Consider the following 20,611-nt stretch of genomic DNA (forward strand, 5'->3'; position numbering starts at 1 on the left):
ACAGATGTCACAAAACCATTCTCTGGTTGAGTACCATCCTAAAAGATGGTCTATTACAGGCAATGTGTACAAGTTAATTGTGACATTCATAACATAACCACTGGCTAAATATTATTTTGGAAACCACAATAAGAAACGATAACAAATGATTAATAATAAAATACTTGAATCTTTTGTTGAGGTCAAGCATGTTTAACATTTGGTCACAGACATTTTGACCGGTTTAACACTTTAAACACAATTATCATATCAGTTTCTTTAAGCTAGTTATCTTTTTATTAATTTTTTTTCCCCCTGTTGGTTAAAAAAAAATCTGTTACAATGTATAAATAAAGGTGGACTCCTATATAGCAAAGTCACATTGGTAGAGGTGGTCACCGTAAACTTGAGAAAACAATTTATCAGAAAAAAGAAAGAAAGAAAAAAATCAGTTATATTTTTGATTGATACCACTGTAGAAGAGGTAACATTAGGTAACATTAACATTAGAAGTAACATTAGGGGTAACATTAACGTAACATTATGACTTAATTTAGATTCCATAAAACGTGACACTTTTGTTTCCCTCAAAATTCAAGCTTGAACTCTTTTTCTTCTTGAATCAAGGATACCTTTAAAACTATCACTTCTAGGTTAATTTTCTGGAATAATTGTAGTTTAGTAGAAAAATAGTTAACTATGTATAGGCAAGAGCTTGTTTCCATTATTTAAAAAAAAAAAAAAAAAAATTGCTTACATTTTTCTTGTTAAATTCACTTACAAAAGAGAAGTTAAACCAGTGAGCAAGAAAGTTTGTTTAAATGCAATATATATATGTTAATAATGCATCGAACATCTCAGGGAAACAAGAAAATAGTAGAAAATTGTAATACCATCAAAATGATATTACATATTAGATGATAAATTTTAATATCCATTTCATATCAGTTTGTTTTATTTATACTTATAGATGTTTCTCTCAGGGAAAAGAAACCTTTCAATTAAATTGTTTTCAAACATTTGACCTCATTCATCATATATTTTCAAAGGCCAAACAGCTTTAGAATCTAAAGTATATAAACACACTTTAAGAGAGTGACAGTTTTAGTTTTGTCAACTTCAAATATTTGTCATGTTTTATTTACTAATTTATTTTCTTAGGAAAAGATTTGGTTTTAATCAGGATGTAGTGTTATAATTTAATATGTTAAATGCAATAAAATATAAACAAAAACTAATCAATTGGTATAAACATAACGCCTACCTTAAGAACAAATAATCAAATACGGTACAATTTGTCTAAACCAAAGAATGTCCTAATAAATATGGTTTGAAATATTTCAAATTTCAAAGGTAAAGTAACATCTGTATTAATCATTTACTGAAATAGCTCCTTAAAAAGTTTTGCCAAATTCTATTTTAATATCTTCTTGAAATCTAAAATGGATTTTGTGTCTTTGGATAATATTAGCCGGTTTGACCAGTTAAGTATTAAATGCTCTGTAAACAGTCAAAAAATAAAAACAATTAGTATGATATATGTTCCAAAATAGTGATTAAATTCAGATTAATTTTAAGTAACTTTTAGATTTTTCTTGTTAGTCATTAAAAAAATTTGGCCAAATTTTTCAGTAAAATATACGCTTTTTTAATTTAATTCATGTGTCCACTGTTACAATAATGAAATAAAATAAAAAAATATTAAGACATTTAGTACTAGAGAGGAGAAGAAGGCAAGAGGATTGTCCCCAATTTGTAAATTTGCTTAGGAACAAGTAGAAAAGAAACACAATCACCAGAAACTTACATGTTTTAAAGTTTTAAAGGGAGGATGGATTGTCTTCCTCCTCCCCCCGTCTCTTATCCAACACCTTTGAAGCTCTGTGATTCTAGTTCTCGCAGAACGTGGTTGTCAAAATAGATGTAAATTGAAAATTGTTAGGTAAGGGAGTTACTGTGTTGACAGTTGAATCAGTAATAGCATGTGGTAATTTGATTTAATTGGTAACTGGGTGGTGAACAGCATGCAGTGGTTAACATTTTGGGGGAAATTAAAAATTCTATTGACCAGGCAAAAACAGAACATTATTAATTAACCATCTAACTGGAGGGAATCGGTAAAGTCTGATTTTGAGTTGCCACGCAGTTTCTGATTAGTTGATGTTGGAGGGATAAGGGTTGGTTCGGGAGGTTGGAGGGTGGGGGGGGGGATGGTGTTAGGTGGAGGGAAAAGATTAAATTAAATCTACAAAGTGGGGGGGAGTAGTCAATTAAGTTACTTTAAGAACAATTGTAGTGGCTGAAACTGATATTAACTCAAATTTGCAAGCAGGATCTGCTCGACATGTATTAAAACAAAAAAATGTGGGGTTCTCGATGGTCCAGTCGATAAGTCAGTCGGCCATCAAGTTTGATGTTTACATTTGATTAGACTTTTTATTAAATTGCCAGTTATTAAATATTCTTCGTGAACTGGTGACTTTCCTTCAAGCAGACACAAGGGCAGTTTTATTCCTCTCGGAATTATTTCTTTCTCCTCACGGACAATTTGGCTAAGATCGGTTAAGATTATTATTCGAGAGACTCTCGTAGCGTTTAGCCGTCGTGTCAGCACATTTTTTGTGTGTTTTTCTTGTGAATCGAGTATTAACTAGCGTGCATTTGATCTCAAACTTCTCCGACGATCAGAAGACATACACACACAAGGTAAAGCAAACAATGATATAGCATGGGCTGACACAAAGGGGTGCTTAGCATTGCATGACTGCCAGCCAATTCCTAACAACAATTAAACCATTTTTTAATATTTGATAAACAAAGTGCCTAACATATGCTATAAAATCTGTAGGTTGAGCTTGCCACAATCTGGTGGGTGTCAAACCTCACCCCCCCCCCCCCCCTTAAAGGAAAAATGAGGTGCTTTTGAAACATAATCTGTTTTAATAAACAAAGAAGAAAACACTTGGAATTACTGAAATTAGACACAAAATGAAACCTATTTGATTCGTGGGATGTAGACATTCTTTCTTGAATGGAGCGCTCAGTTGCCGTTAAATTAGGAGCCAAATGATCATCAACGAGGATATCTGTTTAGATTTGAGAGGTGCCCCCAATTTGGTGTGAAAATTACATACAGTTCGGTCTGAATATCTAACGTTTACAACCCACTGCAGAAAATTCAGTTTTTCATATTTGTGACAATGTTATAGCTATTCAAATGGACACTAGGTGATTCTATTACTGGCATAAACTTACAACAATATTAATTTCAGATCAATCTTCAGCTGTTTATAGCTTCCCGATAGAATAAAGCATGTCTGTCCCTAACCTCATGAACAATGACTCGTTAACAGTCGAACAGCTGAATTAAGGTCCTAGTTAATTAATTAATATGACGCACCTTCTATATTCTCTTAATCATAACTTGAAATCTGCACAGGACAAAATGTCTCTTAATTTTTTATTTGTTAACTTGGCCAAGTTTAATTTTGGATGTAGGCAGCTATAATGCTAACCTCAGTTCCTCTTAATTGAAACAGGGTAGGGGGGAAGGGGCAGGGCGGGCAGAAGCAAGTGTTACTATAGTATGCCCCCTGTGCCTTGCCTCTGTGCTATATTAACAGGTGGGTGTTTGATCATTTCTCTGTGATCTCTTAAATAGTAGATTAAAAACTTGTTACTTCACATTACCATACACATAATAGTGATTTTAAGTAAAAAACAACGGCCCATGGAAATAGAAGAGCTCTATTATACAACAGTAGGTGACAACACTGAACAATAAAAACCACACCCCTAACTTGGACTTCGTGTACATTTTCACTCGTAATTTCGCTTGAAACTTTGCTAAAACGTTTTTCGAACCCTCTATTAACTTTACTTGAGAGAATCATAGCTTTTCATTGGTGATCTGTTCAGGGTAGGATACATAAATGTTATGTGATCTGATGAATTATTTGACACTTGTCACCAAATAAATCAATCAATCAATAAATCAAAAGTGGAAATTGCAAAAGTCATATTCATAAAACTGTTAACATGTGAAATCAAACACAAATGTTGAAAAATGTTGCAACAAATCTTGTAGTTAAATATAAATACTGTAGTCTAATAGGTTAAACTCATCTATTGGTCTTTCGTAAATTGTAGAGTAAATAAACTATCCTATGCTTAAGGTAAAATAAAATACCATCTGGTATAGTTTGGTGGTTCTGGTTTCCCTTTCATAATCATTAATCATCACTTGGGTGATGGACATTGTTGTCCATGAAACGGCCAGGGGATCCTGCAGTATGTTTTTGCTGATGCTATTAATCTTTTATTATCATGCCTCATGTTTTGTTTTTGCCATGTCATGCACTGTTTCTCTATTATTTTGTTCTCTCTCTCTCCACCTCTCTCTCTCTCCACCTACCTCTGTGCCCCCCTCCTCTCTCCTTCGGTGCTTTGTCTTCTTTTTCCTTTGGACCGATGCTTGCTGTAGATATTTTAACCACCATGATGGTAGAACCGCCGCACCATAGCTCACCTTCGAGTGACCGCAGCTCGGGCCGTCCCGCCACTAGCCAAACAACCCCTACTCCTACTGTTTATTTCCCAGGAACCGAGATACCTCCCTTCAGCATCGTGGTGGCGGTCATTGTCGGCGGCATTCTGATCGCAGCGGTGGTACTCCTGTTGGCATTGGTCTATTGGAAACGGAACAGCATCAAAAAGAAATTACTGTCCACGAAAAGATGGAGGTAAGTTCAAGAATGCTTTAGTGTTGTGAATTTAGTTTAATGTAATTCATGTGTATATTGTATTTATGCAGTCATTATTTGATGTAAGAACTCCTATGTGTCACGACATTATAGGATTCTTGAGAACAGATGTCATGAGGGGATAACTAGATTTGTCTCTCATCATAATTATCAGATTTTCATTAGTTTCTCGTTCTTAATCTGCAAAAAAGGAATTTTCATTAATAAATATTTTGTATTCTGTAGTAGCACAAACATGGTACAGCGGTGGGAGGTTTGTCTGGTTTGAAGTCAACACTTTTTAATTCCTCGCCGCTGTACCATGTACCGGAGGAAAAAGGAATCTATGTGATGGTGATGGCGTGTGTGTGTATGTGTATGTATGTGACACTTTCTTGTAAACATTGTGACTCAAAACATTAATGGTAAATTAACTTAATACTTGGTGTGTGGATCAGTCTTATTGAGTACAAGAAGCCTATTGTTTTCTGTGAAGTTCATTGTCAACAGAGGTCAAAGTCTGAAAGCTTTGTGAACATGATAACTGAAAAAGTACATCTCTGTTAAACTTCATACATGGTATGCAGATTCAGCCTGTTGAGTACAAAAACCTTATTGAAATTGGTGGAGGTCAAAGGTCATTTGTGGTCAAACATTTAAGTGGTAGTCAAAAACTTTTCTAGACATGATAACACAAGAAGCACATCTTTCTTGAACTTCATAGTAGTATGTAGATCCAACTTGGTGAGTGCAAATATCCTATGGAAAATTGGTAGAGGTCAAAGGTCACATGAGGTCAACAGATACTTATTTTGAACTTTGAGTAATTGTATGGAAAGGAATCACAAAGCTAACTGGACTTGTTTTTTAATAGCTTTGCTGCTGCTCGACACAGTTATAATGAAGTGTGTACTGTAATGTGTGTTGCATACAAATTTGAATATTGTACATATAGGCTGCAAGTCTGTATTAACATGTAAACACCTCTTTAATGCAAAATATTGCAATATTAAAGATACTTGGAAAACTTAATAAAGGAAATATCAGGATAAAGTACCTTGATTGTCTTCCTAGTAAAGGAAATTCAAAAATTGGTTGGGATGTGTTGATAAGATGATAGTGAAAATGAAACAAGTTGCTTGAACACTTCACTGCATCCTGGGAACAATGTCAATGCAATATAACTTGGGCAAAAAGACCAGTGAGTTGTATACTTTAAATTAAAAACTTTATAAACACTTTCTCTTTTCGAAGCAGATTTGATTGATTTGCTAAAGACAAGAAAGTGGTCAAAAAATATGGACCAGAAATGAAAAAATTGTATAAAAAATATTACACATCTTTGCTGTGATTAATTGTGGGTTGGAGAAAGTTAAAAATGAACCCTTTTTGCAGCCTCTGTTGTTGTTTGTAATGTAGAAAGACAAAGCTGTAAAGGAAAAAGCCAACAGTCCTTTAATGATTTTGTTTACTCCGGCCTCAGTGTCCTATCAGGTGAGGAGTGGAAATGTATAATGTACTTACGGAATGCTTTGTCTTATGCTAATTACCGAAAGAACAATGCACAACAGAGCCAAGCTGCCAGATAGAAATCCTTCAATAGCTTCAGTTGGGGCATGATTTAGTCTAGTAGTTCCGTTAATGTTTCCGAGCAAGTCCTAGAAAAATACTAGACGGAACAACCAAAAAACCCCCCCCAAAAATTGAACAAATTCAAAGCAGGTTAGATCTTTCCTTCATTTTTTTAATTTTTTACTAACTTATTAAAATGGCCGATAGTGCTGAAAATGAAGTGTGCTATTCTTAAGCAGAAATAGTTTAGATATAATTTGCGTAAAAACTGTCAAATTTGCTAGAAGAAGAAGGCAAAAAACAAAATTCCCTAAAACCTGCTGTGTGCGGTTTAATTGCTTTTCTGCAAATTTTGCTCAAAATGATATCAATAATGGATTCTCAAGAGCATGTAGTAAAAAGTATTTATACTAATAATGCTGAGGATTCCTGTTCTGCCTTCTCCATAACCTTTCTCCCCACCCCCTCTCCCCCCTCTCCCCCTCTTCTCCCTCTCCCAGCTCTTTCTCCCCCAGTTCTCTCTCTCCCAATCTTGCCCCCCCTCCCTCCCCGGTGATGGTGGGCAGGAGAGGGTATTTGAACATAAAAGTAGTTACCTTTTAAGTACATAGGTATTGGATGATGGTTGGGGTTTGTTTGTCTTTCCACTTGGGAAACATTAATGGTCCGGTTTTCAATCCTGTTGAATTGTGAAATATTAGAAATCATCTCACAATTTGGTGGTCATGACTTTGCAGACAGTAGGCTACATGAAAGATGGATCTTGAAACCAGTCAGTGTAAAATGTTTGCTTTTGCAGTTTATAAAAGTAGTTATTTTTTATATTTTTTGATACACGTATGTGTACTCGTTATGAAGTGTTTGTGGCTATGAATTCCACCAGGGAATGTATGTTAAGTAACCAATTAGATCAAACCCCTGGGCAAATTTTTTGATTGGTTCTCCCATAGTCTGAGATAACCACATTTCTGTTCAAAGATACTAAAGTAAAACAAAAATATGCCTGAAGAGGAGGTTTATTCTTGAAATATGATCCATCTGAAAAGGAGTTTTATTCTTGAAATATGATTCCATCTGAAAAGGAGTTTTATTTTTGAAATATGATCCCTCTGAAGAGGACTTTTATTCTTGAAATATGATTCCATCTGAAAAGGAGTTTTGTTCTTGGAATATGATTCCATCTGAAGAGGAGTTTTATTCTTGAAATATACTTCATCTAAAGATGAGTTTTATTCTTGAAATATGATCCATCCAAGGGGAAGTTATATTCTTGTAATGCTTGTGTTCTTCTCACCAAACCTACACATCTCTCCTACAGGGTACATGTTGGTCAATTCTTTGCTATTTTGCTACAATCTCGTCGGACAATCAATCTACTGTCTGGGACAAAATTAAGACATTGTCGTCCTAGGGACGACAAGAATTAATCCTTAAAATATTTACCCTGAACACCAAAGCACTAACTAAAGCACCTAGCTTTTCCCCATACGATTTCTTCTGCCATAGTTTTTGAATGCACAAAGCTACGTCATTTTGAACATGCACCATTTATCAAAAAGAGGTTTATTTTATTCCTACTGTATTTATTTATTTATTTTTTTATGTTGGGGAGGGGGGGGAGGCATAAACTTCTGCAAAATAATGGATTGAACTTAATGTAGCTGGGTGTGACAGACATATTTATACGTGTATTCACAATAATATGTGCACTCTGACTTTGAGTTTGAAAAGCTTTTGGTCCTTTTGTTACACCCCTGAAGACACTCTCAGTCTGATGCTACTTGTAAGTATGCTGCGGTAAAGATCCAGGAATCGCCTCGAAAAATCTATCGGCAAGTACATTTGACGCCAGTTGTCTGCTTCCTACCTACCTGCCTGTCATTGCTTGTCGTCGCCCTCCTCGTTTAATCACATTTTACATAATGCCAGCTTGACTCTCATTATCCACATGTATATACTTTCTTCCTGTGTCATTTCTGTATAAACATATGCATATGTATATCTATATATATATATATATATATACAAACGCCTACAGTGGAATTACGACCTTCCTTACCGGTTTCGAACCTCTGGACACACAATCAGCGTCCATACCCTAGTGGCTAGGGTGTCCGCGTACAGAGCGGGAGGCCCGGGTTCGAATCCCGGTGGAGGGTGGAAGTTTTTTCACTGTTCTTGAATTTCCAACTCATTACGATTTTCAATTATATATATATATATATATATTTTTTTCTATATATATATATATATATATATATATTTATATATATATATATATATATATATATATATATATATATATATATATATAAATATATATATATATATATGTATATATATATGTATACATCCATATATATATATATATATATATATATATATATATATATATATATATATATATATATATTGTTAATGTCTGCATTTTGCTAATAGGGCATCTGGCCAACCAATTAATTTATGTCAAAGTGGGTATCTTCTGATTTTGATCCCTTTGTCAATGTCTTAGACAGTATGGCTTATGTAAAGTTGGTCTGCCTGTATGTATTGTGCATTTGCAAATTTTGCATATTTCGTTAGTTGACCTGTAACAATGCGGATTCTGTGTGTGTGCGTTCTCACAAGCCGTTCCCGTGGTAATCATACTACAAAGTATTTGGTCCATATCCTGTGGGTTTGGGGAGGGGGGGTTCGTTTTTAGTTGATCCCTCATCTGGATGTTATATACATGTATTGCAGTGATGTGTACCATCTCACAAGCCACTATAAAGTGTACCATCAAACCAGGCCTGTTATATGAATTATGGGTTTGGGAATTTTTTGTCATGTAAACCATTTTGAAAGCTTTCCTGGGCTATAGTCAAATCACTAAAAAGTGTAACATTCAAGATTATCTATTTAATCTATTTAATCGGTTTGGGGATCATTTTTGAGTCCTCCCTATTATGTGGATGGTGTGGGTATATGCAGTTGTACACACCTTTTCACAAGCTTTGCTCTTTCATAGTCTCAGCACACAGCATATTAAAACATATGGTATGTACTCTATTTATTGTGGGTTTCAGGAAATTTTTTAAACGTTTATCCCTTACCTGGATGTCATGTGTATTGCAGTCATGCAACCATCTCACAAAGTAAACAGTTTACCATGTAGACGACGGTTGTTCTATGTATTATGGGATTGGGGATATTTTTAGATTAATACTCTAAAAATTTTGAAAAAGATTTCAAAATTGGTGTAATATATGTCGTCGTGTTTCAAAATTCAGAATAAACTTGGTAACCGTAAGTTACATTGCTTATAACCAGTGTTTTACGTTGGCGTATACCTTGAAAATTTTATACAACCTTGACAGAGAGGAACAAGGGGAATGTTAGTTTAATAGATTAAACTGCATTATTTGTCATTTTTATGCCATTTATTCATGCTGCTGATCTTTTCATTGCAACAAAAACAAAGAAAGGAAGGAAGAAATAAATGTTTTCCATCATGAAGTCCTGGAAGAAAAAGGAAGACAGATTGTCTTATTAACAGGATAATTAGGCTATATTTCTAATTTATGAAGAAAATAGTTGTCTCACCAGTCTCGCTAGTTTTAGGTTTCATATCACATTCAGTAGTCATATTTAGTAGTTGTATATCATTTTTAAAGCCAAACCTAAATTTTATGAACAAACCCAAATATAGATTATGAATGCAATATTTCAATTTTTATTTATTTATATACTAAGACTTAAATAGTATAGCGGAGGGTTGGGGGGGGGGGAGAGGGGGTGTCAGTTACAACTCCAGCATCCACCTTTATCTTAAATGACAGGAAGGCTAGTGATAAAAAACCTTTCTATCCTACTATCTTTGCAAGTTTGATACTAATAATCTAATATTTATTCAACCAAAAAATTGAAAAAGTTCTCTAAATAAGCATATCAAAATAAAACAAACTATAAACTTTGCGATGGTGATGTCGTATGTCACTCTTGCTTGCAAACAACTAACTCAAAAAGTTCACGGTGGATTAACTTCATACTTGGTATGTGGATCCGTCTTATCGATTACAAGAAATCATTTGAAATTGGTGCAGGTCAAATGTCATTTGCAGTCAACAGACTTTGTAAACACCTTTTAACTCAAAAGAGTACATCTTTGTTGAACTTCATACATGGCATGTAGATCCAGCTTGGTGATTACAAGAACCCTATTGAAAGTGGTGTTGTGGTCAGCATTTAAAGTCTCTGAAAATCTTGTAAACACGATAACTCAAAGAAGTAAAGTTTTGTTGAAGTTCATATTTAGTATGTAGATCCAGCTTGGTGAGTGCAAGTACCATATTGAAATTGGTAAAGGTCAAAGGTCATATCAGGTCAGGAGGGATCAAAGTCTGAAAACCTTCTAAACATGATAACTCCAAAAGTTAAAGCTATAATTAATCTGTGAATTCTCCAATGCTATGATTTCTATTGGCAAACAAAGTTTGGTCAAATTCAGTTCAGTTTAGTTTGTTTGAAGGGGCTCTATATAGGTCTTCAGCAAACCATACAGTCATCCCGGGAATGAAATCTGCTTCAAAGAGTTGATGGTCTTGCTTTAAACACACTCAAACAGCTCTTAAAAGTTTTCACCCTCTGAGCTTCAAAGGGTCAACAGGTCATCTCAAATGGTGTAAAACAAATATTGGCTCAAGGGGTCAATAGGTTCTCTCAAATGGTTTCAAACTTGGCCATTTTTCTCTGTGATTTATGCTAGATGCCTTTTGCTTTGGCAGTAGGTTGTGAAATATTTCACAGTGTATAAACAATGTCATGTAACTCTCTCATAAATAACAATTATTAAAGGGATGGTTGGTAGCAGAGCTGATTTGCTAGCCCAAAACATTGGTAAAATGAAATATCTTTTTGATTCATACCTCTATATTCCACATAGGAAGACTGTACTCTCTAGATATTGAAACATTTTGGAATAAAAATTCTATACTGTAAAATCCTTACCAGTGCATTAAATGGTTGATGGCCCACAAGGGAGTGCTTACACATAAAGAGCTGGAAAATCTCTGATATTTTCTGGTTCTCACTTAAATTTTGGACAATTTCTGTTGTTGAATTTTGAGCAAATTGCATGGCATGGTTTATAAAATGTCAAATAGTTGGTTGATGTGGAATTTTTTTTTTGGTTTAATTTTTTTTTTACTTATCTTGTTTATATCTCTTCCCTATTGCAGTCCAAAGCATGCTCCGCCTTCCACTCCAAGTGGGATGTCAAATGGCTCAAGTGGCCTGAAAATCCAGCACCCTGCCCATATCTCTGGTTCGCCTCCGAGTTACGACGGTCAGTACATGAACTTTCAGGAGCAGCTAAGTCCGAACCGGGTGGCCCCCACGCCTCCCTCCAAAGATGCCCGACGCACATCATGGAACCTTGGACCAAGGCTTAGTCCTTCTGCTCCACCAATCAAATACCAAAGACACGATGATGCAATCATGTACGACGAGCCTCCAAAAGTGGACTTTGTGGATCCTTCCATACCAAGAGTCACAAACCATTCCCCATTGCCTGCAGCTAACCAAAACGGATTCGACCCGGGAAGCGATGAATCCCAGAGGTATGAATCGTTTGCAGAGAATGCAGTCGAAGCGTCCATAAACAGATTTAACAGACCGCCGGCACCACCTTCCAAGCCAAATCAAAGTAAACCTTTGAAACCACCATCGGTGGATGGTGGTTCCACGGGTGTCTTAAAACCTACCCACGCTGCCCCTAAACCACCGTCTTTCAGACCCAATCAGGGTGTCGAACCAGAACAAACGTTGCCATCTAATATAGAGACACAACCCGCCGCTCCACCTGGTCAGACACAACCCGCTACACCTCTGCAGCCACCGTTGAAACCAAGAGTACTTCTGCCAGTGAAACCACCTGGCCAGGTACCACTGAAACCACCGGGCCAGGTACCACTGAAACCACCTGGCCAGGGACCACTGAAACCACCGGGCCAGGCACCACTGAAACCACCTGGCCAGGCACCACTGAAACCACCTGGCCAGGTACCACTGAAACCACCTGGCCAGGTACCACTGAAACCACCTGGCCAGGGACCACTGAAACCACCTGGCCAAGTACCACTTAAACCACCTGTATTACAGACTCCACCGAAGCCTGCCAGCCTACCACCCACAGTACTACCAGCTTCTAAGCCGGTTCCTGCTTCCAGGAAGCCGGTCTTACCCGGTAAACCGTCTGTACCGGGCAAACCAGTGGTACCCTCCAAGAGGCCGGCACTAAGACCGGTAGTACCCTCAGACCAGCAGAAAAACTGGAATAATTCCGCCTCTTCCAGTTCTCCTACAGATCACTCATCGGGAGAAACAAGTAGCATTAACAGCGCCAGCAGTAAGCCGATGTTTCGAGGACCTCCTCCACCGGAAGAACCAAGCATTGAGGTGAAGACATCAGTGAAGCCAACACCACCGCCAAAACCAGTCAAGGTCTGATGTCAATTTAATCCTAAGGGTTACAATTTCTACCCCAATGTCCAATTAGGGTGGTGACTTCAATCATTTGGGGTTAGAACCAACCAGTGTAATCATGGAACTGCCCATGCCTATTTGGGAGAAACTGGATTATTTCTGGGGCCATAGTTTACCTTGTGGAGGGTTGAGGATGGGTCATGTTGAGGGCCTGAGGACGGGCCATTTTGAAGGCCCTATGGAGCATCCATGTATTAACGATATGTAACAAGTATGTAACAGACATGCTGGTTACAGAATTGATAATTATGTGCGTGTTGTTGTTTTGTATTGTAAGCATAAATCTTTGAAATGTAAAAGATGGATGATCTACAATGGTCCTAAAATTAAGTGAGTTTAAAAGTGCCAAAAAGTTCTTTCCAGGACATTAATTTCGGATGATGAAACGAGTAATTAGAGAGTGAGCATGGGTGACCATTGGTTTATTTACTTTCTATCGTATTGTGGGACAGACAACTAAATGATAAACTCTTCTCAAGGTTCACAAAGTTGGCCAGCACCTTGGTTTGTTAGGAATACATGTTTAGACCACAGCAGCAATGAGATGGAGGCTGTCACACACAAAATCAAAATAAATCTACATTCTCTGGTAATAATTTGAGCCTTTACCCAAAAACAGCAGCTGTACACATGCTTTCAATAATTTAACTATTGACAGAAGAATTATATTTAAAGGCAACATTGTCCAAATTAATAATGTGCGAACATTATATTACTAGCTAGACTTTGACATGAAATGATGTTGTATGGAGAGGGATGTAAAAGATAGAGAAAGGGGGTCGGAGCAGGTGGGGGGTGTTAGGTGAGGGGTTGTGTTTGGGGGTGTTAGTTGAGGGGGTTGGGGGTGTAAGGTGAGGTGGTAGGGGTGGGGTTGTTAGGTGAGGGGATGCGTAGATGGATAAAAGATAGACGAGTGACAGAGTGACCGATCTGCTGTAGAACCAATTATTTTCTTTTAAATTTGATTATTTTGTATTTTACTGCCAAACTGTTCTTTCTTCCAAAGTTTTAAAGAAAGTACTACTTTGCATTACTAAACTGCATTTTAAGTTCAGATTCGAACTATGCGGCATTTTTACTTTAACGTTGGACCTGAAATGTTGCTTCATTGGGCTGTTTAAGTTTTCTTTTCTTTTCTTTTTTCCTTCAGATAACTTATATTTTTGTATTATTTTCATGGTTTTTTCTAAAAGGGAAGAAGCACACATGGTTTGTTACGGTCTTCTCTGCTTTTACTCTGTATGTTAGTGTAACATTCTTATGCATTTGATTTATTTTTTAAGATGTGGTTTATAGGGAATAGGGTTGTCTATACATATGCATATAACTGATTAATCCTCTCATACATATGCATATAACCAGGATAATCCTCAGGTAAGCAACAACAACAAAAATATTAATAATCCGACTTCACTCATTGTATTTGGTTCAGAATTTATATTATTGTGTTTTTTTTGGAATTCATAATCACGTATCTACACATGATTTGAAAGTGAAATTACATGTTTTATATTTATGTGTCAAATTCTGCAGTATCACATCATTATATTTTACTTTATTTTTATATTTTCGATGAGTTATCAAAAAGGAGATTAATACCTAAAAAAAAACAAAAGTAAAAACTGTATATGTTTGATGCAATTATCAACTCAGTTAAAAGACAAAATGATTTTTTTTTTAGACTTACAAATATTTTAATCATGTCCATAGTAGCGCAAATACAACAACACAAACGAGAGAGTGAGAGAAAATAAAATAAAAATAGTTAGACACATAACCTGGCTAGATATGAAGCAGAACATTATCCATTATTAATTCTGCTTAGGTCTACCTAAGCTGTGTCCATTATTACCTGATGAAATATAATCGACACTTTATCGTGTCATCTACGTAACTCGATTGAACATCGGCAACTAGTTGAGTATTTTGTCAGTCTTCAATAATTATTTAAAACAAAAGGAGCAAAATAAGAAACAACAATGGTAATTTTTACGACAATAATACTATTTTACATAAAAGTTTTTTTTTTTTTCTTCTCCACTCTCTGTATACTTTTTGTCGCAAAGTGAAACTTTAATTTTTATGATGATTTTTGTAAGAAAAATATAATTAACTGAGCCAAATGAACAATACTATTCGCTTTGTGTGACATAAGGAGATTGTGAGTTAAACGTTAGTAGGACGTAGGATGCAAAGGCATAATTTTTACTCCTCAAATGATCATTGAACAACAGAGGGGGGGAGGGGGGAGGGGGAAAGATGAAAAAAGATGGTCTCACGTTTAATCATAATCATACCTATTGGTATCATTATAAGGAGTTGTTTGCATTTACAGTCATTTTTTTTTTTTTCAAGATGAAAATAATTCCAGTGGAATACATAGTCTGTTTCATTAGCATCCTGACTAAACGAATCAATCTCCTTATTAAGAAAGTTTTGTGTTACAAATCAAACAAACTTGTTGTCATCTAGGCCTAACACACTGTCATAGCAGATAATATCGGCCTAGTCTATACTGTATACAGGGCCTCACATTTGTATTGTCAAAAACAAGTTGCACTGAATTATCAGTGAACTGTGGCAGTCAAATGTTTTGCATTCTTTTTATGCAACGTTTACAACTTACGCGCGAGTGGCTATGGTACGAAGTGGGGGGGGGGGGCATTGTTAAGTTTTATTACAAATTTCACCAGCTCCTTTGAAGACTATTTTTGTTATAAGAAGAAGTTTCATTAGTAATGATTTGCTCCAAACTGGGAGACATTTGACTAGAAACAGTGCTGCATTATTGTTCTGTGTGTATCATATTTTCATTTTTTTTTCCATGTTTGTTTTATTATTTACTTCCATATCAATTATGCATATTGCTTGTGCTTTCCTGTTTGGTATATACCATTGCGGTGTGGATTATGGAAAAGAAAATGTCTAGAAAAAAACATTCTTCACAAAAGTTTTGGCTTTCACTATCCTATATGTATATTTAAAATTGTAATGTAAATTGTCATTAAGCTACTGTATGAACTAATGTAAATATACAGATAAATATTGTGATATGAAAAATATCATTTTTTTAGTAAATTTAAACAAAAACTCATTATGATAAAAAAATAAAATAAAAAAATCGGAGCTTCTTTTTTATATAGTAAAAATCATTCTTGTAAGCTTCACTGTGTGTTACATGCATGTGATTTGGTGTATAGAAAGTAAATGGTGGCGCTATCAAGAAATAATGAATGTGGTGTAGGGCAAACTAGTAGAAAATAGGGTGTCATTTTTGTGTGAGAGTCAATAGGGTGGAATCGATAACAAAGCAAAACAAACTACTTTCGGGATATTTTTTCTTTGTCAATTTTCTTTCACCCTGGGAGCTCTGAAGTTTGAAACCCAAAACTAATTTCGCATTGTGTTTTTCTGTTGTTATTTTGGTAATCTAGAATTCAGGTTATTGTTGTATACTCTACCCAAAATTTCCAATGGTATTTCCTTTATTGATGAAATTTTTAAAATTACTCTCCTTGGTCGTATTTTATAAGAAAATTTACTCGGTATATGAATATTGATGTAAGAATGAATATTTGACAATTTTTAAATATGAATAAATTAAATATGAAAAAAGTATCATGTACGTCATATTTTTAAGTTCTTTTAAACCTAACAAAATGGGTATCTTATACTAATATTGTCTTCTCCCTGTGCAAGGGCGGCGGAACCGGGGGGCACAGGGGGCACGTGCCCCCCCCCCACATTTCCTCAGGTTAAAAATGTGCCCTTTTTCTACATAAAAACTGAGGTGTCTCAAGTTAGCAAGAGGCCAGGGAACCAGAATGAACACTCGGGAAGGGCCGTTTCCGGCCATCTGAGGGGTTTGTAAAACCAAAAATTTTCTTGTACGCTCCGCGCCAACCGATGGTGGCGCTCCGCTCAGATAGTCGTGCCTTTACAACTTTGCAAATCCTGGCTACGCCCCTGACTTTTAATGAATTTCTGTGGGTCAAACTCAAAGCTATTTCGAATGGAAAAAAATTGTTACGATATTAACAAGAAATAAACTCTAATTCGGAAGATTCCTACATTAGCAACTAGCATGATTTCACCTCATTCTGTCTTCAAAGAAAACTTGTTCCTTGTTTCCCAATTTGCACATTGGATATTGCAGTGCTAGTATGCATTTTTTCCATGAGGGTGGGGGGGGGGCGTTGATGGAGTGATGTGTATACGCAAATAAGATAATACAATAAGAGTTATAAAGGGTACTAAATATCAGTCCAATCGAATTTCTGCAAAGTGCCCTTTGATGTCGGTGCCCCCCAGATTAAAAGTGCTTCCGCCGCCCTTGTCCCTGTGTTGGAGACATAATTTTAAAGTACACATTTATAAAAACAATCCTTTAAATTAAATTCCACTCACTAGAGGAAACAGCTTGTGCGAGCAAGTTGACAACATTGGACGTATTTTCAATGTAGCCTAATACATATATGTGTGATATTAACATGAATATTCAATTAAGCTTATCTCAACATTTGATATCTTCATATATCGTATCACTCTCGTCTACGCATTTATTTTTTATTGGATGAACATATTTTCCTTTTGATTTGTGCATGTAGCTATACAGTACAAAGGGGGCATACATAGTACTCTTGTGTTGTAAAAAACAAAGCAAGTAATTTTTACCCAATTTCATTTTTGCATTAAAAGGGACAATCATTATGAAAATCATTATATCGGAAGAAGAAAAGCTACATGTTTTGTGTTTTTTTTTGTGTGTGTCATTTTTTCATAATTTGGTTATATCAAAGTCTTACAAACTTCAGCAGACATCAAGTTTATCTGTCTAACCGTGCAGGTATACACCTGAAGTTGGTACACTGATACACTTGAAGTCGTTTACAATTAAAAGACGGTTTAATGGCGTGCTCGTATACGTGGGTTATTTGCTTACACATATCGTCAAAGTGGTAATAAATATTGCTAATTTTCAGATCATTTTGAATTTAAAACAATTTGAAAAAAAAAAATCTCTTACAAATTAGTCCGTCAGCGAAGTATTTCTTGCAAATGAACAAAACGCCTTTATTACCATGTAGGATTTCCCTCCCGTCTAATTTTACAAGAAAAAAAAGAGAGTTTTATCTCAATTATTTGATACGGTTATACTAACTGAATACTATCAAAGAACGTAAGCAGTTTTGAACTGTTGTGGTACAAAATTATCAACCAATATTGCAGAAATATTACTTCATCAAACTTTCTGTAACACCTAGCCAAAAACGGTCTTGGAATGGGGTGACCGTGTACTCTTAAGATCACCATGGATATTCTGGGCAAAACCCTATCAAATGTCAAAGAGCTTTTTGGTAGTTATATTAGCACGGGGGATGGTGCGGTCTTCCGGCATATTCGCTCGGAACCGGTGCCCGCTGTGTCAGTGGTGCCGCGAGCTTGAGGTGCTGAACACCGCCAGCATTCTCTTAGTTGCGAAAGGGTTCTCGTCCAGTCCAAGGCACCAATCGTGTCGCTTACTTCAAGGCCCCATCGCCACCGGTTGGATTACTGGACCTGTATCCATTAAAGGGTGTGAAGACTCGCGCAAAAAGAAACGTCTAATGCCCGTAATTTGACCTACTTTCGAATGAGGTGTAACAGAAGTGTCAATATAGGAAATTTGAAAAAAATATAGTATCGCCTTTGTTCTTTCGAAAGGAAGATTGCTGTTTACGAAATGTGAATGTCTGCCCTCCTTAGCAATGTAGTCTACATCTTTAAATTTGTTGTACGACAAGATCAGACATTGTTTCCAAAATAGCGCCATCCTGTATCGTTCACCTCGAATTGTCGACTATAGGCCAAAAAGGTAATTAACTACAGAGAAATGTAGTTAGGGCTGGGCGGGGGGTGGGGGTGGATGGGAAGGGTGGAAAGAAAGGGATCGTGAACAAATAACATCTAGTTATGGCACTTGAAAACCTATGACAAAACACTATATGGTTATTCTTTGCCCCCATTCAATAGCCATTAGTTAACCTTGACAGCAACGGCTTTATAGTTATTTACATGTAAGTAACGGTAACCATGGAGAAATATCTGGGCGACGAAAATGTTGAGGACTGAATAGTATTTAGGAATTACTAGCACAGTATCACGAATTTTATTAAATCAAAGTAGAGGAGGACGTCAGCCTAGTTTGATCAGTTACAATGTAAAGTACTGCGGACACTTAGTTAATTTTGTCCCATATTCAGTACATTTGTAATGTGATAATCTCATTCAAAATCTGTTGAAATGGTTTGAAAAGCTTTCGTAAAGTTTCAAAGATATACACATTTGAAGTTTTGATAAATCTGGGAAACTCATTAAATATGTTCAATCTATGATGTGGAATGTTGCGCTCATCAACATTTGACTTATTTTAGGCCTTAATAAGATAACCAATAATTACAAGCCCACATATATAATTTGAATAATGTCATGTTCTTCTTTTCAAAGAAGACTAAAATAGTTCAAAAAATCGCATTAGGCCACAAACACATGTTCAGTGACCTTGAAACAACGGTTTTAATAGCAAAGGAATAATATAGCAGAAAATTTGGCAGTCACTCCCTTTACATCACCAATGTGCAGGAAGAAAAACAGCAAAAGTTATACAAACACATATTATAATATCTAAACGCGACTATAATTAAAGGTATGCTGTATTGGTTCCAAATATGATAAATATTCAAATATGGTCACCTTTGGTCAAAATTCTTAAACTGTTTTTATTACAACCTTCGAGGAAATTTTCCTCACTGGGACATTAAGTCATCTTCTGTGTTCATTAAAAATGTCTGAGAATAATTTGGAGAGTAAAGACCTCTAGAATAGTACTTTTTTGAAAACTTCTAGCAATTATAGCTTGCTTTAATTTGGGGCCTATATACTGACTACCTTTAAAGAACGATGTAATCTTTCAGATTTATTTCCACGGTTTTTTTTAAATTAATAAAAGTTTTTATATTTTTTATATTTGACTGGTTTCAATTCCGTTCCCGTGCGGGAAGTATATCCTACCCTTGCATGGGGGTACCATGTACCTATCACCCCGTATCTGCCTTTCATTTCTAGGTCACAATTCCTACGTCATCAAATTCGATCCTTCTTTTCCTGTTCGACTTGACCAGAACGGCATGGCAGGTGTATAAAAGGTCAAATGACGTAGGTTAATAGACTTGACTGGGCATGCATGGAGTCTAAATACTATACCCTCTGTACTAGCGGACGTATTACCGGTTGTGCCGCTGCTCTCCGGTCCCTTTACATGATGGCACATGCACCAACCAAAGGTATATCATACTTCAGCGCTGCCAAATTATTCGAAATTTAAGGGCGCGCAGTTTTCTTTGAGATATCACATATACAGGTATACCCTATGACATATCTCTGTTACACTAATGTTCATTGCGGTCCTGAATAGATATTTTCTTTAACATTCTTTCTGTCATAATAATTAGTATTTATGACATATTCAGATGAATCGCCCTAATGACATCATCCATCATTCTGCTGTTGCCAGAAGCGTTTACGAAATATCAGAAAAATTAAAGGAAAAAAAAATTGATACAATATGCTATGAGGATGTGGTTTCGCCGAAATATTTCAGAAATATTTGCAGGAAGTTTGCTATAAGCAAATAAAGTCAGCCACCCGAAAATCCTTTTAATTATTAACGTCAGTACTAAACAAACGAGAAGGAAAAAAAAGCAAATCAGAAAACAACATAAACAAGAAAGAGTCGTAAATGAAGTCATTCTATC

General features: G+C 35.9%; 1 protein-coding gene across 5 annotated transcripts in view; it reads left to right on the forward strand.

Moving 5' to 3' along the window:
• Positions 1–17,556, forward strand: part of LOC139967988 (disintegrin and metalloproteinase domain-containing protein 12-like) — a 72,898-nt gene extending 55,342 nt beyond the window's left edge. For 2 of the 5 annotated variants that reach the window (XM_071972249.1, XM_071972248.1), the window contains 3 exons: positions 4,463–4,721; positions 8,054–8,125; positions 11,513–17,556. In XM_071972249.1, the coding sequence (XP_071828350.1) occupies positions 4,463–4,721; positions 8,054–8,125; positions 11,513–12,782 (1,601 nt within the window). In that variant the 3' untranslated portion in view covers positions 12,783–17,556. The remainder of the gene's footprint in view (positions 1–4,462; positions 4,722–8,053; positions 8,126–11,512) is intronic. The other 3 variants (XM_071972250.1, XM_071972252.1, XM_071972251.1) reach the window with 2 other exon arrangements.
• Positions 17,557–20,611: the final 3,055 nt, after the last annotated feature.

The sequence above is a fragment of the Apostichopus japonicus genome, chromosome 5, assembly GCF_037975245.1.
Source record: "Apostichopus japonicus isolate 1M-3 chromosome 5, ASM3797524v1, whole genome shotgun sequence".
Lineage (NCBI taxonomy): Eukaryota > Metazoa > Echinodermata > Holothuroidea > Aspidochirotida > Stichopodidae > Apostichopus > Apostichopus japonicus.